Genomic DNA, 15,504 nt, shown 5'->3' on the forward strand with positions numbered 1-15,504 from the left:
GCATCAAACTCCATCGCTGTTTTCTATGCTCGCGGTTATGTAATTTCACATCTCTGCTTTGATGAACGCGTGTACGGAAAAAAGTCCATTCGCCATTCTAGCTACAGTGAGATAGCGGCGATGAGCAAATGACTGTTGACCCCCAAACTCCACGCATTTGCTTGATCAGCCTTCTTGAGCGCCTTTCGAAAAAAGGTATGTAGTTGTTTCACCTCCTTCCTGGCCACACTCTCGTAGAATGACGAAAGACTGAAGGGTGTGATGCGTCGGTCTGTAAAGACGGATTCAAACAATGTTCTCCACCTGTCCCAGGATGCTCTCAACTCCTCCCACACCGTCCACGACCGAAAACCAAGCTCATAATGGTATCGTGTGCATGATTGTCAATTCATAGGGACGCTGCAAGCTGCCTATTCGGATTCTGTGCTCACTTGAAACCACTCATTTTCAACGTCTTTCCCAACGTTGCTTCTCCTGAGCATACACACTCGAGTAATGTCCAGTGGCATCTCCTTCCCGAGCAGCCCCGCCGAGACGATGATCTCCCTCGCGTTGCCCATACTCGCTGACGAGAAACAGACGAACCCTTGGGACGGCTGCGAGAATGAGGATGTACCTGAAAAAAATTCAGGCTCGTCTGGTCCGCACCTTACGATTGCAATATGCCGGCGTCTGTTCTTGGTGTGCTCATTATCAATACGGGTATCTGTCTTCATATCCTATGCGTTTCGGGGCAGCTCTCCAAAAATCGCGTTCCTGGCCATTTCGAATCTGCTCCAGGAGCTATGCGTTGTTCAGTGTTGTGCGGGACCTCAGTCGTGAGTTCCTTATTATTTAGGTATCGGGCTGGCGTTGACGCCTTCGGCAGATGGCCTTTTTGAGCTTGTAATCTCGTTGCAAGGGTACATCATCATAGCGGAATTTACTGTGGTGCGGCCGTTTCTGGCACGGTCTGGCTGATTCTCCTCGATGTGCGAGCCAAAAGGGAGCTCATCAATGACAAGGGAGTGAGCCCCATTTCGCTGACTGCCTGATTCGTTCGCTGACATTCTTTCGTTCAGACCTCAGTAGCAGCCATTGTCCTTACCTGCATCATTCTGGCGTTCTTGACATGCATCATTATCTGTTCATACCAGAAACTTCGTGTGAAGCGTCACGACACGTTTTGAGCACGTGCATCTATTCATGGGATGGACTGCAACTGCATTAGTTTGGGAACGGGTAAGTAAGGCGTGATTATCCTTCCAATTCAATCCCACAGGTCGTCCCCACGAATGATCACAGGGTACAGATATATCTGGGAAATACCCTTGTTCATCCGGCTTCCTTCTGGTTGATGATCGTCCTCAGTTGCTCGCGCCCTGGGTTAAACTCCATCCGTAGCGTCATTCTCTCAACCACACCGTTCAGATGTTCGTTGACTACGGTATATAACGTCGTTCTATTCTTTTCCTCAATCTTATTTCATCATGCCCTCACCCGGTTCCCGGATCATCCCGGCGGTTCTCTACTGACCTACTGTGTGAGTGGCACAGCTTCGTTACCATCACCATTCCCGAAAAGATTAACTTCTCCATCATCTCCCAAGCTAGCGACTGGTCAACGGAAATGATCAATAACCTCCAAAAGATATATGGGTTCGCGGGATCTCGACGTGTGGCTTGTTGCGAATTGTGTCACTCGTTTGTCGAGTATTGTTTGATGCTACAGGGAGAAGGATTGCACCATTTACACCTCACATCACTAGTAGGAAATTTGACAAGGTGTTCTCGATAGCGCCGAATACGAGGAAGACCTTTGTGACCCTTTGGTTGATATGGGGCTTCCATATAGCCCTGGTGCGGTTGTTAATGGTGTGGAACATCTATTCCTTCCTGTATCGCTACTGGCTTATCCTGTTCTAGATACTCGCAAGCCCGGTAAGCCGGATATCATCAAGCTCACACATCATCTGGTGGATGAGTTCAAGCCTGAGCGTGTTTGTCATTTCACACCAGAAGCTGACATAGAAGGTTATTATGGCTTAAGGAACGAGGAGATGTTAGCTATTGGGGCTGATTCGACTTTTAGAGGTAATTCGCAAACATATTTTTAAGATTGATTGGATGCCTGTATATTTTAAGCAGTACCGTATTGAATCCAAAGTAGCTGCCTACATTCCGTGCTGCTGTATTTGTTGAAGATCTTTGCATTGCCCGGCCTTTCGCTGGAATTTATCAGGTACCTGTCCAATAGTGTTTTGGTTGTCCGGCGAAGCTCGGGAACTTTTCAATTTGCGAGCGCCACAAGCATGCGTTTCTAAATGGGTCCGAGAACCCACTGCCAGTGGTGATTGTAGCCGCAAAAAGGTACCAAATAGTCCCTTGACCCGTGTAATGGCAATGAATGCGCAGGAAAAGAACACGACGTAGGGCCGCCGCATCGTGCACTGCTGAGTGTGCAGAAGTGTCCCAATCTGGTCTGAAATTTGAAGGAGAGAAGCTTGATAATCCGATGATGAGACTTCCCTAGCAACAGCGAGGCGAGGCCTGCTTGGTTCCTATAATTCACTCGCTCATTAATGGTGTCTCGAACATTTATTCAATATCATCTTCATTTTGCTAATATGTCTATTGCTCCTACGGTACCGAATGAGTCCAGGTAGTTCATAGATGGGGGATGTAGTTAAACGCGACGAAGAGCTGAAATCAAAGATGACAGTGTCATGGGCTTCCCACAAGAAGAAGGATACTTTGGCAAAGCTTGAGTCCCGGGAGACACGGACGCAGTATATTCCATAACTTGGCATATGGCAAGTTGGTAGAAAGAAGTTCAGGTGTGCTGCTGACCACAAGCGACGCGACAAAGACCGACACACCGCAAAAGCAAAGCTTCGTAAATTGCGTCCGCGGAAGATCAGAACACTTCAAAGTTCAGCTCAAGTGAGTAGTGGAGGTAGTAATCCGCAGGTCGCTGCAATTTGAAAGCATCAGGTCCGCTAGGTACCCAACTTGTGCGTCCGCAATTAGTTAAGTTGTCAGTGACCAGGCGGCCGGCTCACTTCTGAGCCAGGATTATGTCGCGAAAATCACCACGACCCTCCTGCTTCCTGGCGGTCGGCTCTCCTTCATGAATCCCAGAGTTGGTCCGTTTGAGATCCATCTAACAAACATGTCTCAGCGATCCTCCAGCCGTTCTTCTTCTCCTGTTCCTGCCGTTGCACCTACAGCGCTTGACCCCACCATCATCGCCTCCGCACCTCCCGAGGAGACCTTGAAGCTCAAGTTGGACAGCCTTAATCTTTTATTAGCCCTGTAGCTCGCGATCGCATACCCTTCGCTTATTTCACGGTTCAACGAGTAAAGCAATTTCTGGATGGCATAGCATTGCATGGGCCTGTTGTGATAGTGCCGTCAATTTCAACGGTTTCTCGTTGCTGTAGCTATTTGTGTTTTTAGGACTGGAAAAACCTTATTAGTAAATGCTGATAAAAGATACGAATGATATGTACATGACGGTTGCCGCTGGGATTAATAGGACCGTTGTTTTCGGGTGCATTGGAAGCCATAGGGAAGAAGAAAATGAAAGTATCGGGAAAACGCCGTGTTCCACAGCTGAAGTCAAGCCACATAGATAGAGAACACATTGAATTTAGAAACCAATGCAATGGCGCAAACTTACAGAAGAAAGAGAATGCGTCCTGGAGTGTTAGTCTATAATATCGAAGCAGAAGTCCAAATTTTAAATGTGGAACGCACGAAAACAAAGGATGCGTTTGTTTGAGGAACGAGCAACAGAGAAGAATGCTAGGATGTGGCAAGGATGTGTTTTGACATCATAGATGAACGATCTATTGGGTTAAGTTTTCTGATGTCGACGGCTTTAACGAAAGCGTTGCCCATCCGTCTTGGCTCTTCGGCGGCTGCATATTCTTGGGTATGAAGGAAGACTCCGAGTAAGACTCCGAGTTTGGTCTGAGGTCGAAACCGGCTCAGCTGAAACCCTCATGATCAGGATAGATTTGAGTTTCTGAAATCTCTGATCTGTCAAGCAATCCCTCCCTCCCCCCCAATTTCCTGGACGGAAAGCGGGCCAGGAGGTCTCGCAGCCATGTCTTTTCACAAATTATATGGAAGGCCAGAACAACCAATTTATTTTGAGACGAGACCTTCATCTTTTTTTAAAAAAAATGAGTGCTGGTAGCCAATATTTGCTCGATATCACTGCGGCACGAAGAACGGCAATTAAAATCAAGGGTTGATTCAGATACCAAAGCATTTCTTGCAGCTCGTTACACATACTTCTGCTAGTCCCGACTCTGGACAAGGGGTATGGTCCGAGCCTCCGAGTCTCGTGTCTGTGTGAAGTGCTCTTGGGCTCTGATTTCCGGATTTACTGAAGTCCGTCGCAGGCTGTTGTAGATCTTGGACGTCTGATCGCATCCAAAGCAACTTGGACAAATGCCATTCGGTTCTGTAACATTTGTATTTAATCCGTAACCGCATGTACAGTGCAAGCGCGGCATGACTTGCTCTGGTTCGCGGGGCGAGATGCATCTGGTGACTATCTTAGGAGTAAGTATCTCGCCCCTCCATAATTGGTTAAGTTACTGTAGAGAAAGCGTCAGGGATTCGGTTTCAACTGCACCAGGATAATGTCACACACCTTCTCATGAGAGTTCTCTTCAGATACCTCGCGTAATTCGATGGTCATTTAAAAGGCACTTGCTTTCACTAGTCGCTACATCGAACCGCCCAGTTCAAGCATCATGTCTTACGTTGCTGCTGCCCCTTCTGTCTTCGGCTCTGCCCCCGCTCCTCGTAGTGAAAGTGACAGCACCAACCCCACCGCCGGTGCTGTCATCCAACCGACCCTCGGAAGGCTCGGTGGAAAGCAAAGGGAGGCGCTGAAGCTTCGTTTGGACCTTAACCTTGAGGTTGAGATCGCCATTAAGGCCAAGGTCAATGGCGATATAACCCTCTCCCTCTTGTAAGTAGATCCGGGCTCGTTTGGAAATACCGTGTTCTTAGCTTCACTTCCAGGGAATAATCGTTTTAGGCTCATGGCAGTCGGGAAGGCAAATGTTGGTACATCAGGTTAGTCTCGATTCTGCGTCCTCGCATCCTCGAGTCCTCGAGTTTGTTCTAATTTATTTGGATCATTAATCATCGACACATCAATAGATACCTAGGCACCGATATTACCTTCTTTCGGTTTCCTCCCCCCCCCCCCCGCCCTCCTCGCATACGTAGCGACCACCCAATCCGTCCTCGAAGAAGGCCGCGACAAACGACGCGTGTAAGCTCCCCCCCTACCCCCCCCCCCCCCCCCCCTTCCCCCCCCCCCCCCCCCCCCCCCCCCCATTCGTCGTGTTTCCGGAAGTTACCATTTACCAGCGGAGTCGTATGTAGTTATGCACCTAGTAAACGCCAAATATCAATGTTATTCAGGAATTCGAAGCGCCCATTTGAAGTCTCACAGTTGTTCCCGGTCAGAAGACCTGTCCAGAAAGCTTCAGAAAATGCACAGTAGCAGACTTTCGTATTGCGCAACAGCATCGAGTGTATGAATGATAGACATCAAACAAGCCTTACCCATGCAAACGTATCACCAAAGGTCTGAGAGCTTGTTCGCCTGGTGATATTCTACCGCAAGTACGATGTTCCACAGAACTAATAGACTCGAGAAATGATTTGAATGTTAAACGAATATGTTGCGCCGAGGCAGTCGGAGTTTGAAACTATCTCTTCCTTGTGACGACGACTAATATTTTGTTGCATGGCGCTTTGCCTGGGTTGATAACTGCTGTACGATGCGATGGAGGATGGAATGTTGTATGATGATGAATGGTGTGTTCGTTTATCTCCTTCGACGATGCACTAGCACTGACATATATTTTCAGGCCTGCCGCTCTAATGGATTATACTATCACCGCTGTACCAGTCTATGCAATTACGAACTCGATACTACCAACGATACCTCTCAATGTACTGCATGGTATCATCGGTACACGTCGATTGTCACGTAATTTCAGTGATATCTTAGTCTTCAGAAGTTGTCTGACAGTCTGCTGTATGAGGCCTTACTCCGGGTGAGGAAGTTGTTGAGCTTCCTCTCTGTCGTCGTTGGTATCTTTGGCTGCCCGGTATGCATCTGGTGGATCAAGTCTTGGTACGAGAATATGGACAGTTGCGCAGGTTGATCGTTAGGGTCCCATCATTTTTTGAGCGATACTGTCCCAGAAGATGGTGCTTGATGGCCACGTTCACTTCAATACCCAGATTAGCGAGGCTGGACAGTGGACAATTGCAATGTTCGGTCATCACCAACTCCTAGCCGCTGGCCTGTCTCTCCTCCAGGTACTTTATCGGTAGGATTAACGCGTTAACTCAATTTTTGTCAGTTGTACTGGACAAATGTAACACGACTTCATAGAGTCCTTCGGCATCGGTATCTTGTGTGAGTCTGAGTATTTCCTGACTCTTTGGGTTGGTGGGTGGTCTTTTTTGCTACGTGTCCTCTGGTCCGGGGAGTGCGCGTCCTTATTATTAAATACTATTCGGCGCGTCCGTGGCGCCTGTCACGTTCGAACTTGCTTTTCCAGCTTTCTCAAGTCTTCTTCCCCTTCTCCGCACATCGCTGCCCTCTTCTTGACTACAAGTATCGGTTCATTTTCACTGCCCACCTTAGTTTTGCTCTTTACGAAAGACATTCTGGCATGGAGAGGCTTAAAAGTAAGGTATTACTCGTTTCTGTTTTATCGCTGTACTCATCGAAAGATCACGTAAATAGAGAGAAGCGGAGGTGGGATATTTGGATGCTCTTTACAGATTGTCTGATCCAAGCACGAGGAGGCTATTGCGTGAAAATGAAGTACGACTAGGGTATGCAGAATCGGCTTGTTGGTTGCAAAAAAGGAAGGCAGGCACCATACACCTTCTAGCCGTCAGAGATATCACCATCGAAGATCAGATGATGCTTAAGCAGGAGGAAAGGACATATATTCCGAGATGTAGATGGGTGTAGCGCAGGAGCGGTGACAGGAAACGAAATCAAGAACAAGAGAAATTGAACAGGCAAGCAGTCGCTGCGGTAAAAGCTTAGGGATGGCCTGTATTCCCTGTGCAATGAGTCCCAGAGTCCACACCCAGTGACCGACAGCCTTGAAGAGTCGGAAAATGGTGAAATCGGTGTTATAGACAGCCGAGGTATCAAAGTCAACGAGCTACGGCCTTTCTCGATGAGTGCAAACTTCTTGACAGCTTCGTCGATTTGGATACGCTTCGCAGGATCTGGCTCAGTCATCGCAGCTATCAGAGGCTCCATGAATCCAAATCCTTTCATCTCACGGAGCTCTTTCGCGCTGAGTTTATAATCCGCTTCGACCCCTTAGAGGACGTCAGACTTGTGCCGGGGAAATACGGGGCAGAACTTACTCTGCAGAGGAAGGCTCTGAATGCATTACCAACATAATAGATGTCGAAGCGAATGGATGGTGCTTCGGCGTTCGCTTTCTCCAGTCTGGATCGGTAAGAAATTCAGAAACTGATTTGTCTCCTCCTTCATGTGCGCGCACGGTGGCCGGCAGTTCTTCGGGTTTATAGAGGATCGAAAGGCCATAGTCAATGAAGTAGTATCTCGGAGGTCGTTCAGTGCGTGAACGATATCGCACACGACTGGAGAAGTCGTATTTCAGATCCCTCTCTAAGGGGTGGAAACTGTCTGGTCCGTACATCGATGTAGCATGCATCACGATATTCGTGAATCCTCCGTTACTAAAATGGATTCGTGATGAGATGGACAGCAAGTAGAAAGAGGAACTCACAGATGAGCAATATGATTGTGGTGAATAAACTGGATCCCTGGGAACTACGTTAAGAAGAACCTGCGAAAAACGACAGTGAGATAACCCCACCTCAAGCATTTCTCTGAAGAACTGAACCCCCTCGCTGATGGTTTTGAACTTGGGATCATACCACGGTCGTAGGTATGGCGTCACAATAATGACGTGTCCTTCTTCGTCTGGCATGTGAAGTATTCGAAGAATGGGTACGCAATGGTTACGACGATCTAAAGACCTCTCATTGCTGGTGAGATACGTCCCAGTGGTCCGCTGATGTGGATTTATATTGGTGTCTGATGCATTTCATTCCGATAATTTGTTCAGTTGATGTGTCTTTAGCATCCATGAATAGGGCACGCTAATGAAAAATGAGTATATGCATGGCCAGAAATTCCGACGAGCGCACCAATGTGCGGTGGCTATCTTCACAGCTATATGGGTCCTTCTTTGTGCCAGTCCATGATGGAATCCACCCAGGTCGAAGGCGCAATCGTAGCTCGCAGCCACACTCTTTTCAGCCACGCAGCATGATCGTGCCAGAAAATCTCGGCACTGAGCAGCTTTGCAAGACCGTGTAGTTCAGCGACATCGCTACCCATTACGTTGATAGCGTTTTGGGAAGAAAACAAGACGCTCAAGTTCCGGACACGGTCCAGCCCTGAATCACTCTGTGGTGGGCAATGATTGTCATCTCAAAGGGAAGGTCCGAATACACTTGACCACCCATTCCGACGGCGCTGTACTGCCAGGACCACCACTTCGCTATGGACTGGCCCAAAAGTGATGCCAGCTAAAGGAAGTACAGAGCGTTGGGCTGGCGAAGGTCCCTACCGACCCTTCTGAGCTAATAGTAAGGATACCGCAAAACGATTGGCGAAGTCGCGTACAATTATGATAGATCTGACCTGCCCTTCGTCCTATTCTATCCTTCCGGTGTCGAATAAAACATTGCCAAGCTGATTGACAGGCCCCCGGAAGGGTCGTTCTGACGTTCGGCATCCCAAGAATAAATGATACACTGAACTATCAGAACCTCAAAAAATGAAAGGGATGCGAGCGTATTCTGTAGTGAGGGTAAAAGGGAGAACTGACGAGTCCAAAAACAGAAGCTTAGATTTGCCTTCAAACTGAGCATAAATCTCAAACAAACTCAAATTGGTATCTACAATATTTGAACGCTGCTGAATACACCTAAGAGATTGAATGTGAAGGGAAGAGATGATGGGAAGACATTCATGTAGGTAAGGATGATTCTAAGTGTAATAATTTCAATACTTCAACCGAGGCGTTATAATAAGAAAATCTTACCTGGAACGTCATCATAGAATGTCAATGCCATCCCTTCATGATCCCAGTACAATTACTCGCTAATAAAAAAAGGACAATTAGCCAGAGGATACCACAGCATGAAAGCCACTCACAGGAGCGACAAGGTGATGTCGCCGTTGACCTTGGCCTGGATGGCAATTTCCACCTCAAGGTTCAGGTCCAAGCGAAGCTTCAAGGCTTCCTTGGGAGCGACGGCGCCTTGGTTGGAGCGGCCGACCAGTTGTCCGCCAGCGACGGAAGAGGTCTCAGCAGTGGTGTATTGAGTAGCAGTTGGGGCAGACATTGTGATGCTGAAGAGTAGTCCTGACGAGCTCGGCCTTTTATACTACGAGTCTTAGGATCAGGGTACGGACAACGTTATTATCGCGCCATCGTGAATCGGGTGTCCTGCCCTAACAATTTGAGTTTGTAGAAGACCGCAAGAGAGGGTCCACATTTCGTATTGAACATGCTGCAGATACGAGTGACACCTGTCGCTTAAACGCGATTCGAGGCCTTCTGAGAAGCAATTGGGTAAGTTCGGATGTGTTCGACACGATGGCCTTGCCGTGTCGTTGAAAAAAGGACGAAGTAACAGATGGACACTTGTAAGTCCAGGCTAAGTGGCCGTGGGAATGGAAACTGGCCCCGACTTGTCTCTTGCCACCATAAGGATCCACCAAACCTTCTCAGTTCGCTATTCCTGCATGGATACCATGCAATTTTGTGCGCCACAGCCCTATTCTTCCCTTGAAATTTCTTGCAGCGATGCCACGGAGCTCATCTCGTTATACGGAACGGCATGCGGTAGTAGGAATCAGCAAACTATGAGCGAAGAACCTTCTCGCGAAGTGAGAAGTCTTGCCCGAAGCTTGTCGTCCCTGGTTACTTACCACACTCCTAGGAGCACGACACCCAGCCTCAGTTGCGCCACCGTATTTTTCCCTCTCTATCTCAGCAATGGAAAAGAGCAAGTCTACCTGATACCAAAGAGTGACATTTTCGCGGCCCTGATAACCTAAGCGTTCAAGATTCATTTTTGTTATTACGAATAAGGATGCTCTTGTAGGTTCATAAAGTCGGTGTTGCTAAGGGTCAGAAGTTCATGCCCTGTTTGAGCGACTATGCCGTACTACGGGCTTCGAAAATTTGCCACTTAGCAACATGTCTTCCATCGGTCTCCTTCGCTCATCGTACCTATCAGTCACGCCGCCGCGTTTCCTTCAGGCTTCTTTATCACCATCTTGCCAATTGAATGCTCTTCGACATCATTTGTTCGCGATGTGAAGCGGTCCTGAAGAGATCTCTCTCCTGCGATCAGTTGACGCATCGGAAAGACAGGCAGGAAGGGTTTCATGTTCGCACTTCGGTTGAATGGACGACGGGAACGGCCTCTACTAAAAATCTTCGAGAAATGCTCCATTTTGTAAGAAGTATAGCATAGTTCGCGTATACTATGCTAAATCGGACAATTAGCGCTTCTACGGCCTTGAATGGTCCATGGGAACAACCTCTTCTGGACACAATCGAGAATCACCAGCGCTTCATAGCAACACTCCGTTTTGTAAGTGATATAGAGTGTTGTTCACGTATACTATGCTGAATCGGACGACAGGCTCCCTTTCGTTTGGCACTTTTCGATGCTCAGGGAGTGAAGGGTCCAATGATTATTAACATTGGCCTCCAGTAGTCAAGACTTCCAAAGCGCTTCTCACCACCATGTCCCTGTGTCATTACAGAATCGTTACTGACAACTGCCAGGAGACGTCAAGGTAACTTGGATCCAGAGGTCTCGTCATCAGGCGGAGAACCAAGAGTTTGCGAGAAAAGCTTGTTCACGTCTAGGCTCTGAGAACGACTTTCGTGAGCAGTCTTTTTTTGAGGCATGTTTTCAGCCTAGCTATTTATGACGGTCCTCTACAGGGTTGACCCATCTCGTAACATTCAAAAGTCTCTCCACCGTTCTTGGAACCATGGAAGGAGATACGGGAGAGGACATCTACCTGCAGACAAGACCAACCTGTCACTTTTTAGTGGAGATACAGTCGAACAGAACCTGACCCGGGCACTTGATCTTTCTTCTTGTTTTACCGACACCAAGTCAGCAAGCTAATTCCTCATCGTATTGATATGTATCAGTCGGCGCGCCTCCTGATGTTCATCATGCTCTTTCATCAGGCGTCGTGCCAGAAGTTTGGGGTTATCGGGCACCCTTGTCCAGGCAGCGCCTGCCGTTCCAGCCGCAGACTCTCGACGGAACTCTGCCACCTTTCAGCAACACTTTGTTTTGTTTGACGGATCTGGACCAGCCCTCGCGGACATAAGGGTCCGATGCTCATCATGACGAGCATGGAGTTCGACTCTTCCGAGATGCAATCCTGCCCCATGAGATTCCGGAGCTGAACTGAGTACCGTGTCTTCATGGTGATCTTTCTCGCATGCCTTGCTTCTATCTGGGTGGCCATAAGGGTTCGCACTTGTTCAAGTCATCATCGTGGATGGTCGTTCATGGATATTGCAAAAAAAAATACCGCCAACATCTCGTGGTCTTAGCATTTGCTTGATGCTTTCTAGCTCTTCAGCCTTGACCGCGTTCTGAATCTCATCTTTCCTATTTCCTTAACAAGGCAGAGCTTGCCCGCTGAGAATCCAAAATGTAACTCCAGCATTCATGGATAACAGCGTCCGGCGCCTATGGTGAGGAATTATCATCTCTCGATAACACGCTTTGCACGTTTACTCCGCATGTCCCCCAAACGGTAGCATCTACCAGACCTGTCGTTCAGGGAAGTTAGGACAAGTCCTCCTGCTTTCATGTCGGGGTCTATTTGGACCGCAAGCGTTTCGATTCCACGTCTGTGTTCCCAGTTGAACGAGCAACGCTAATATCCAGATCTAATAACGCTGGCAACTACTGATATATGATCTGTAGATGGAGAGAAACCACATTGATTATGGGTTGGCTGTGAATGAGAATACTTTGGAGCAGGTGTTCGATTTCCTACTTCCATGGACGTTCATACTTCTGCCCTTCTCAAGCAAACCGAGCCACAGGATGATGTTCAGGCGGTTCAAGTCAAGACTCTAGCTAGATATAATCCTCCAATTCCTTGGGACGAGGAAAATTTGGATTCGTCTCACAATGTAGCATCAAATACCTATTACCTATTTTGGGGAGGTAGATCTATCAATGCTGTCTAGTCGCTCAAACAGTAAAGCTTTTCGTTTGGGGAAATGCCGAGTCTCTCAATCATGTTCTCGCGAGTAAAATAACCTCAAGTGGTCCAAATACAATGGGACCCGCTGCTCGACCCGCATCTTTAAATTGTCGCCAGTGAGTACTCGGATATCCGCTTCCATACCATGAACATTGTCCTGATGCAGGTCATCATAGAACTGCACTTCAATTGTTTTCAGCAGTCCTGTATCACGGCGAGATCTGATCATATCGAGTAGGGCAAACTGTTCTCTCCTTGAGAAATTCGGATCCATGAAGCAGAGGACGAGATGGTGCAGATTGGGCAGGACGGAGGGAGGGGCGAGGGCATTGCTAATGGTTATCGTTCGCGAGTCAAGTTCAATTTTGAAGTGAGAGATCGTAAAACATGCTTCAGATAAGAAGATGTTCCTAATTGATGCCGACGACAACGCCGTCAAGCACATACCCAGGCTCTTGAGATGACATCCCGATCGACAGAAGAAAGGGATGAGGTCGGACAATGGTTGCGATGGACCTGCAGAAATGCTCAGACGTTGGAGCCTCGGTGCCGTTAGGAGCTTGAGGGCATGTATATCGTCCACATAGAGCTGGCAGAGCTCCGTCATAATTACCGGCACCGCAATTAAGGCTAGCAACAGCTGAGTGGGCCAGAAGTGACACACTCTGAGCTTGGGTAGCTGGGAAAGGAGTTGTAAATCTTCCGCACAAGTGATACGTCCGGAATAATGAGTTATCCCGAGCGGTAACTGCACTTGATGGATCCCCATGAGTGAAAGGGATGCTTTCCATAGCTGCGGGGCATTCAAGCACATGTCCAAGCGATAAACATCGTCGCTGTCATCCCAGATATTTATTTGAAACGTCTGCAGGACGGGAAGGTGCGATATAGATTTCGGGTGGTGCGTATGAGACATGAGGGAGGTAATGTACAGGTTCTTCCAGCGTTGGCAGGATTGAACAAGTAGGGACATTATTTCGTTGGCGTTTGCCAGCTTGGTTCTGGTTAAGGAGATCCGCATACTGAGAGGATGTTGGCCGGTTTGTTTGAGATATGTCTTCCAAATCTCGCAGGCATGCTTAGAAAAAGGGGCCCTCACTAGGATATTCCGAGCCCAAGATACGGGCGAGATGTATACTGTATCCCTCCAAAGCCCACAGACACGACCTAAGACCCAGATGGGCCCAGCCATGTCTAGACTATTATCACAGTGTTTTTCTTCTCCGTTTTCATCCTGCCACCAAGAGTCGCAAACAGAATGGATGATTTCAATGACAATATCTCGGGGGAGGCGACGAATGGGGGCATAAATGGACTTGCGATTTTCCAGGGCTTTCAAGATCGTATGGTGACGCAACTGGATCTCTTGAAGTTGAGCATTATACGAGGATTCCAGCCTCTCCAACTCTTCGATTTGCGCGTTGATCAAGGCATGGTCAGAGTCGAACAATGGTCGTAAGCCACGCAGAATTTCCGAAATGATGCCATCAGAGTTCTGGATAGCTTTTAGCTGTGGTTCGGGAGGAGGGAAATTGAGGAATCCGCAGTTGCTGCAGGTAAGGCACGACATCGAATTGAAAATCCTGGAATATGGCTTGAGAAATCGTTGGAAGAAGATGAAAGCACATAAAGGATGTCCAAAGTTATCAGAAATCCCCCTTCCGAGCCGCATAGAATTGTGCAAAGATGAGAAGGGAGCAATGTCTTCACGCCAAGGCATGCAGGAGGCAGAAACTGCACCCCCAACGTAGACTTAGGAAGTCTAGGCTCTCAACGCAAAAATGAAGCAGATTTACAAGTCGGACGTCGAGCACCGCCGTAGTTGCGGAAAACGCATCCTTGTCAAATGGATAGGTCTACTTCTTCCTCTCATCGTAAGCACTCACGCCTTTGCCCCATCTACCACCCCCTCCCCAGTCCTCGAGAACACCCCACATATTGTTTTCGCTCAACCGGAGAGCAGAAGCAGCCTGAGGTCCGCTAGAACGATATGCCCCTCCATAACCAGCTACCACACTGCTTCCTTCCCACGTCTTTACCCTAGGTTTCCAGTGGCGCTCGGGTTTCTTCTCGCTCACTGCCATCTGAGTGGCGGTATGAGATCACATTTGGACGATACTTCTCCAGGCTGACAGACTCTGCCAACATCACGTCCGTATTGTCTGTCCCGCGATCAACGTCGATTTGGAAGAGATCGTCCAGTTGTACGTCTTCCATGTACACCACTCTGCAGCGAGCTTCATACAGAGCATCGACGAGACTGATAAACCTCCTAGCCTGATTCTTCCCGGAAGGCAGGCGGATGATGGGTATGTCGGTGATGATAATGGTGCGAAACGTGGAAGACAGTGTAAGGTAGTTGGCTGGGCCAAGGGACTACATATATCTGAGTCACTGCGGTCGTGAAAAAGAGGCTGGATGGCCGTACCTCTTCGCAAAGTTGCTGAAACGAGAACATGCACGTAACTCCTTGGGCTGATACGCGAGGAACATGAAATTGACGGCCAAAGACGGTAAGGTTACGAGATGACGAAAAGCCGATCTGCGCATCGACAACATTTTCAAACTCGTCCTTCTCTGTACTGAGAAACCACATTTTCAGCCCTGATGCTGTTTGAGCACCCAGGATTCGCCAATCTTTGTTCTCGTCTTCCCCGACGTTGACGACCTCGCATCGGGCCCTTAACGCTCCGCCAAATGTATCAAGCCTCTCTCGCTGAACACCATTAACGTAGAGATCCTCTGGAACCTTGTTCGAGGTTCCAACGACGACACCGCCCATGCGCCAGTAACCATATCAGGACATATGAAAGAAGAAGCGTGCTGGAGACGTCTTGGAGTTGGACTTCGTCAATGAGGAGAACGTACGATGAGCGTAAGATCTTGGAGGCGAGGACGTATGGGATAGGTACTGAGTACTGGAGTGAAGGGGGTGGTCGTCGCAAACGATGCCAGAACGAATCGAACTTGTCGATGTCGACAGTAAGCATCTGGCGCACCTGATCACGGATGGATCTGGTCCACGTCGTCGGTTCGACGCTACTATGAGAAGGTTCAACATCGCGCATTCGCTTGGCTGTCTCCTCCCATACGGCACGGTAGAGATCGAGTACGAACTCGTTGTAATGTTTACGAGACTTGTAGGGTGTCGACAAA

General features: G+C 48.3%; 7 protein-coding genes across 7 annotated transcripts; 4 read left to right on the forward strand and 3 right to left on the reverse strand.

Moving 5' to 3' along the window:
* Positions 1-495: 495 nt before the first annotated feature.
* BT62DRAFT_1005359 (uncharacterized protein) lies at positions 496-3,297 on the forward strand (the record flags this gene model as incomplete). Its single annotated transcript, XM_043177143.1, has 8 exons — positions 496-818; positions 902-1,007; positions 1,062-1,145; positions 1,211-1,221; positions 1,285-1,482; positions 1,536-1,682; positions 1,777-1,978; positions 3,052-3,297. The coding sequence occupies 8 exons, from the start codon at positions 496-498 to the stop codon at positions 3,295-3,297; spliced, it is 1,317 nt and encodes a 438-aa protein (XP_043040461.1).
* Positions 3,298-4,280: 983 nt separating this feature from the next.
* Positions 4,281-5,124, forward strand: BT62DRAFT_931536 (uncharacterized protein). The gene is made up of 2 exons (XM_043186150.1): positions 4,281-4,588; positions 4,645-5,124. The coding sequence occupies exon 2, from the start codon at positions 4,748-4,750 to the stop codon at positions 4,970-4,972; it is 225 nt and encodes a 74-aa protein (XP_043040462.1). The 5' UTR covers positions 4,281-4,588; positions 4,645-4,747; the 3' UTR covers positions 4,973-5,124.
* An 801-nt stretch (positions 5,125-5,925) lies between these two features.
* On the forward strand, positions 5,926-6,234 carry BT62DRAFT_931537 (uncharacterized protein; the record flags this gene model as incomplete). Its single annotated transcript, XM_043186151.1, has 2 exons — positions 5,926-6,003; positions 6,059-6,234. 2 exons carry the CDS (start codon positions 5,926-5,928, stop codon positions 6,179-6,181), a joined length of 201 nt encoding a protein of 66 aa, XP_043040463.1. The 3' UTR covers positions 6,182-6,234.
* Positions 6,235-7,079: 845 nt separating this feature from the next.
* On the reverse strand, positions 7,080-8,008 carry BT62DRAFT_919483 (uncharacterized protein; the record flags this gene model as incomplete). The annotated part of the gene is made up of 5 exons (XM_043184163.1): positions 7,080-7,141; positions 7,209-7,342; positions 7,416-7,754; positions 7,805-7,848; positions 7,895-8,008. The coding sequence occupies 5 exons, from the start codon at positions 8,006-8,008 to the stop codon at positions 7,080-7,082; spliced, it is 693 nt and encodes a 230-aa protein (XP_043040464.1).
* A 1,601-nt stretch (positions 8,009-9,609) lies between these two features.
* BT62DRAFT_95124 (uncharacterized protein) lies at positions 9,610-10,256 on the forward strand. The gene is made up of 2 exons (XM_043188171.1): positions 9,610-9,981; positions 10,035-10,256. The coding sequence occupies exons 1-2, from the start codon at positions 9,766-9,768 to the stop codon at positions 10,125-10,127; spliced, it is 309 nt and encodes a 102-aa protein (XP_043040465.1). The 5' UTR covers positions 9,610-9,765; the 3' UTR covers positions 10,128-10,256.
* Positions 10,257-12,376: 2,120 nt separating this feature from the next.
* Positions 12,377-13,918, reverse strand: BT62DRAFT_1005363 (uncharacterized protein; the record flags this gene model as incomplete). Its single annotated transcript, XM_043177144.1, has 1 exon — positions 12,377-13,918. The coding sequence occupies one exon, from the start codon at positions 13,916-13,918 to the stop codon at positions 12,377-12,379; it is 1,542 nt and encodes a 513-aa protein (XP_043040466.1).
* A 310-nt stretch (positions 13,919-14,228) lies between these two features.
* Positions 14,229-15,504, reverse strand: BT62DRAFT_95193 (uncharacterized protein). The gene is made up of 2 exons (XM_043188210.1): positions 14,777-15,504; positions 14,229-14,724 (listed from the first exon to the last, which is right to left on the reverse strand). Exons 1-2 carry the CDS (start codon positions 15,128-15,130, stop codon positions 14,389-14,391), a joined length of 690 nt encoding a protein of 229 aa, XP_043040467.1. The 5' UTR covers positions 15,131-15,504; the 3' UTR covers positions 14,229-14,388.

The sequence above is a fragment of the Guyanagaster necrorhizus genome, assembly GCF_019112545.1.
Source record: "Guyanagaster necrorhizus MCA 3950 unplaced genomic scaffold BT62scaffold_11, whole genome shotgun sequence".
Classification (NCBI taxonomy): Eukaryota; Fungi; Basidiomycota; class Agaricomycetes; order Agaricales; family Physalacriaceae; genus Guyanagaster; species Guyanagaster necrorhizus.

What these genes read in the sequence shown, in the direction of transcription:
- BT62DRAFT_95124 (XM_043188171.1), top strand. Translation starts at nt 9,766, where the DNA reads ATGGAAACTGGCCCCGACTTGTCTCTTGCCACCATAAGGATCCACCAA. An exon ending in GCGAAGAACCTTCTCGCGAA is followed by an intron (nt 9,982 to 10,034) that starts GTGAGAAGTCTT and finishes CCACACTCCTAG; the next exon opens with GAGCACGACACCCAGCCTCA.
- BT62DRAFT_95193 (XM_043188210.1), bottom strand. Translation starts at nt 15,130, where the DNA reads ATGGGCGGTGTCGTCGTTGGAACCTCGAACAAGGTTCCAGAGGATCTC. An exon ending in TTCAGCAACTTTGCGAAGAG is followed by an intron (nt 14,725 to 14,776) that starts GTACGGCCATCC and finishes AGATATATGTAG; the next exon opens with TCCCTTGGCCCAGCCAACTA.
- BT62DRAFT_931536 (XM_043186150.1), top strand. Translation starts at nt 4,748, where the DNA reads ATGTCTTACGTTGCTGCTGCCCCTTCTGTCTTCGGCTCTGCCCCCGCT.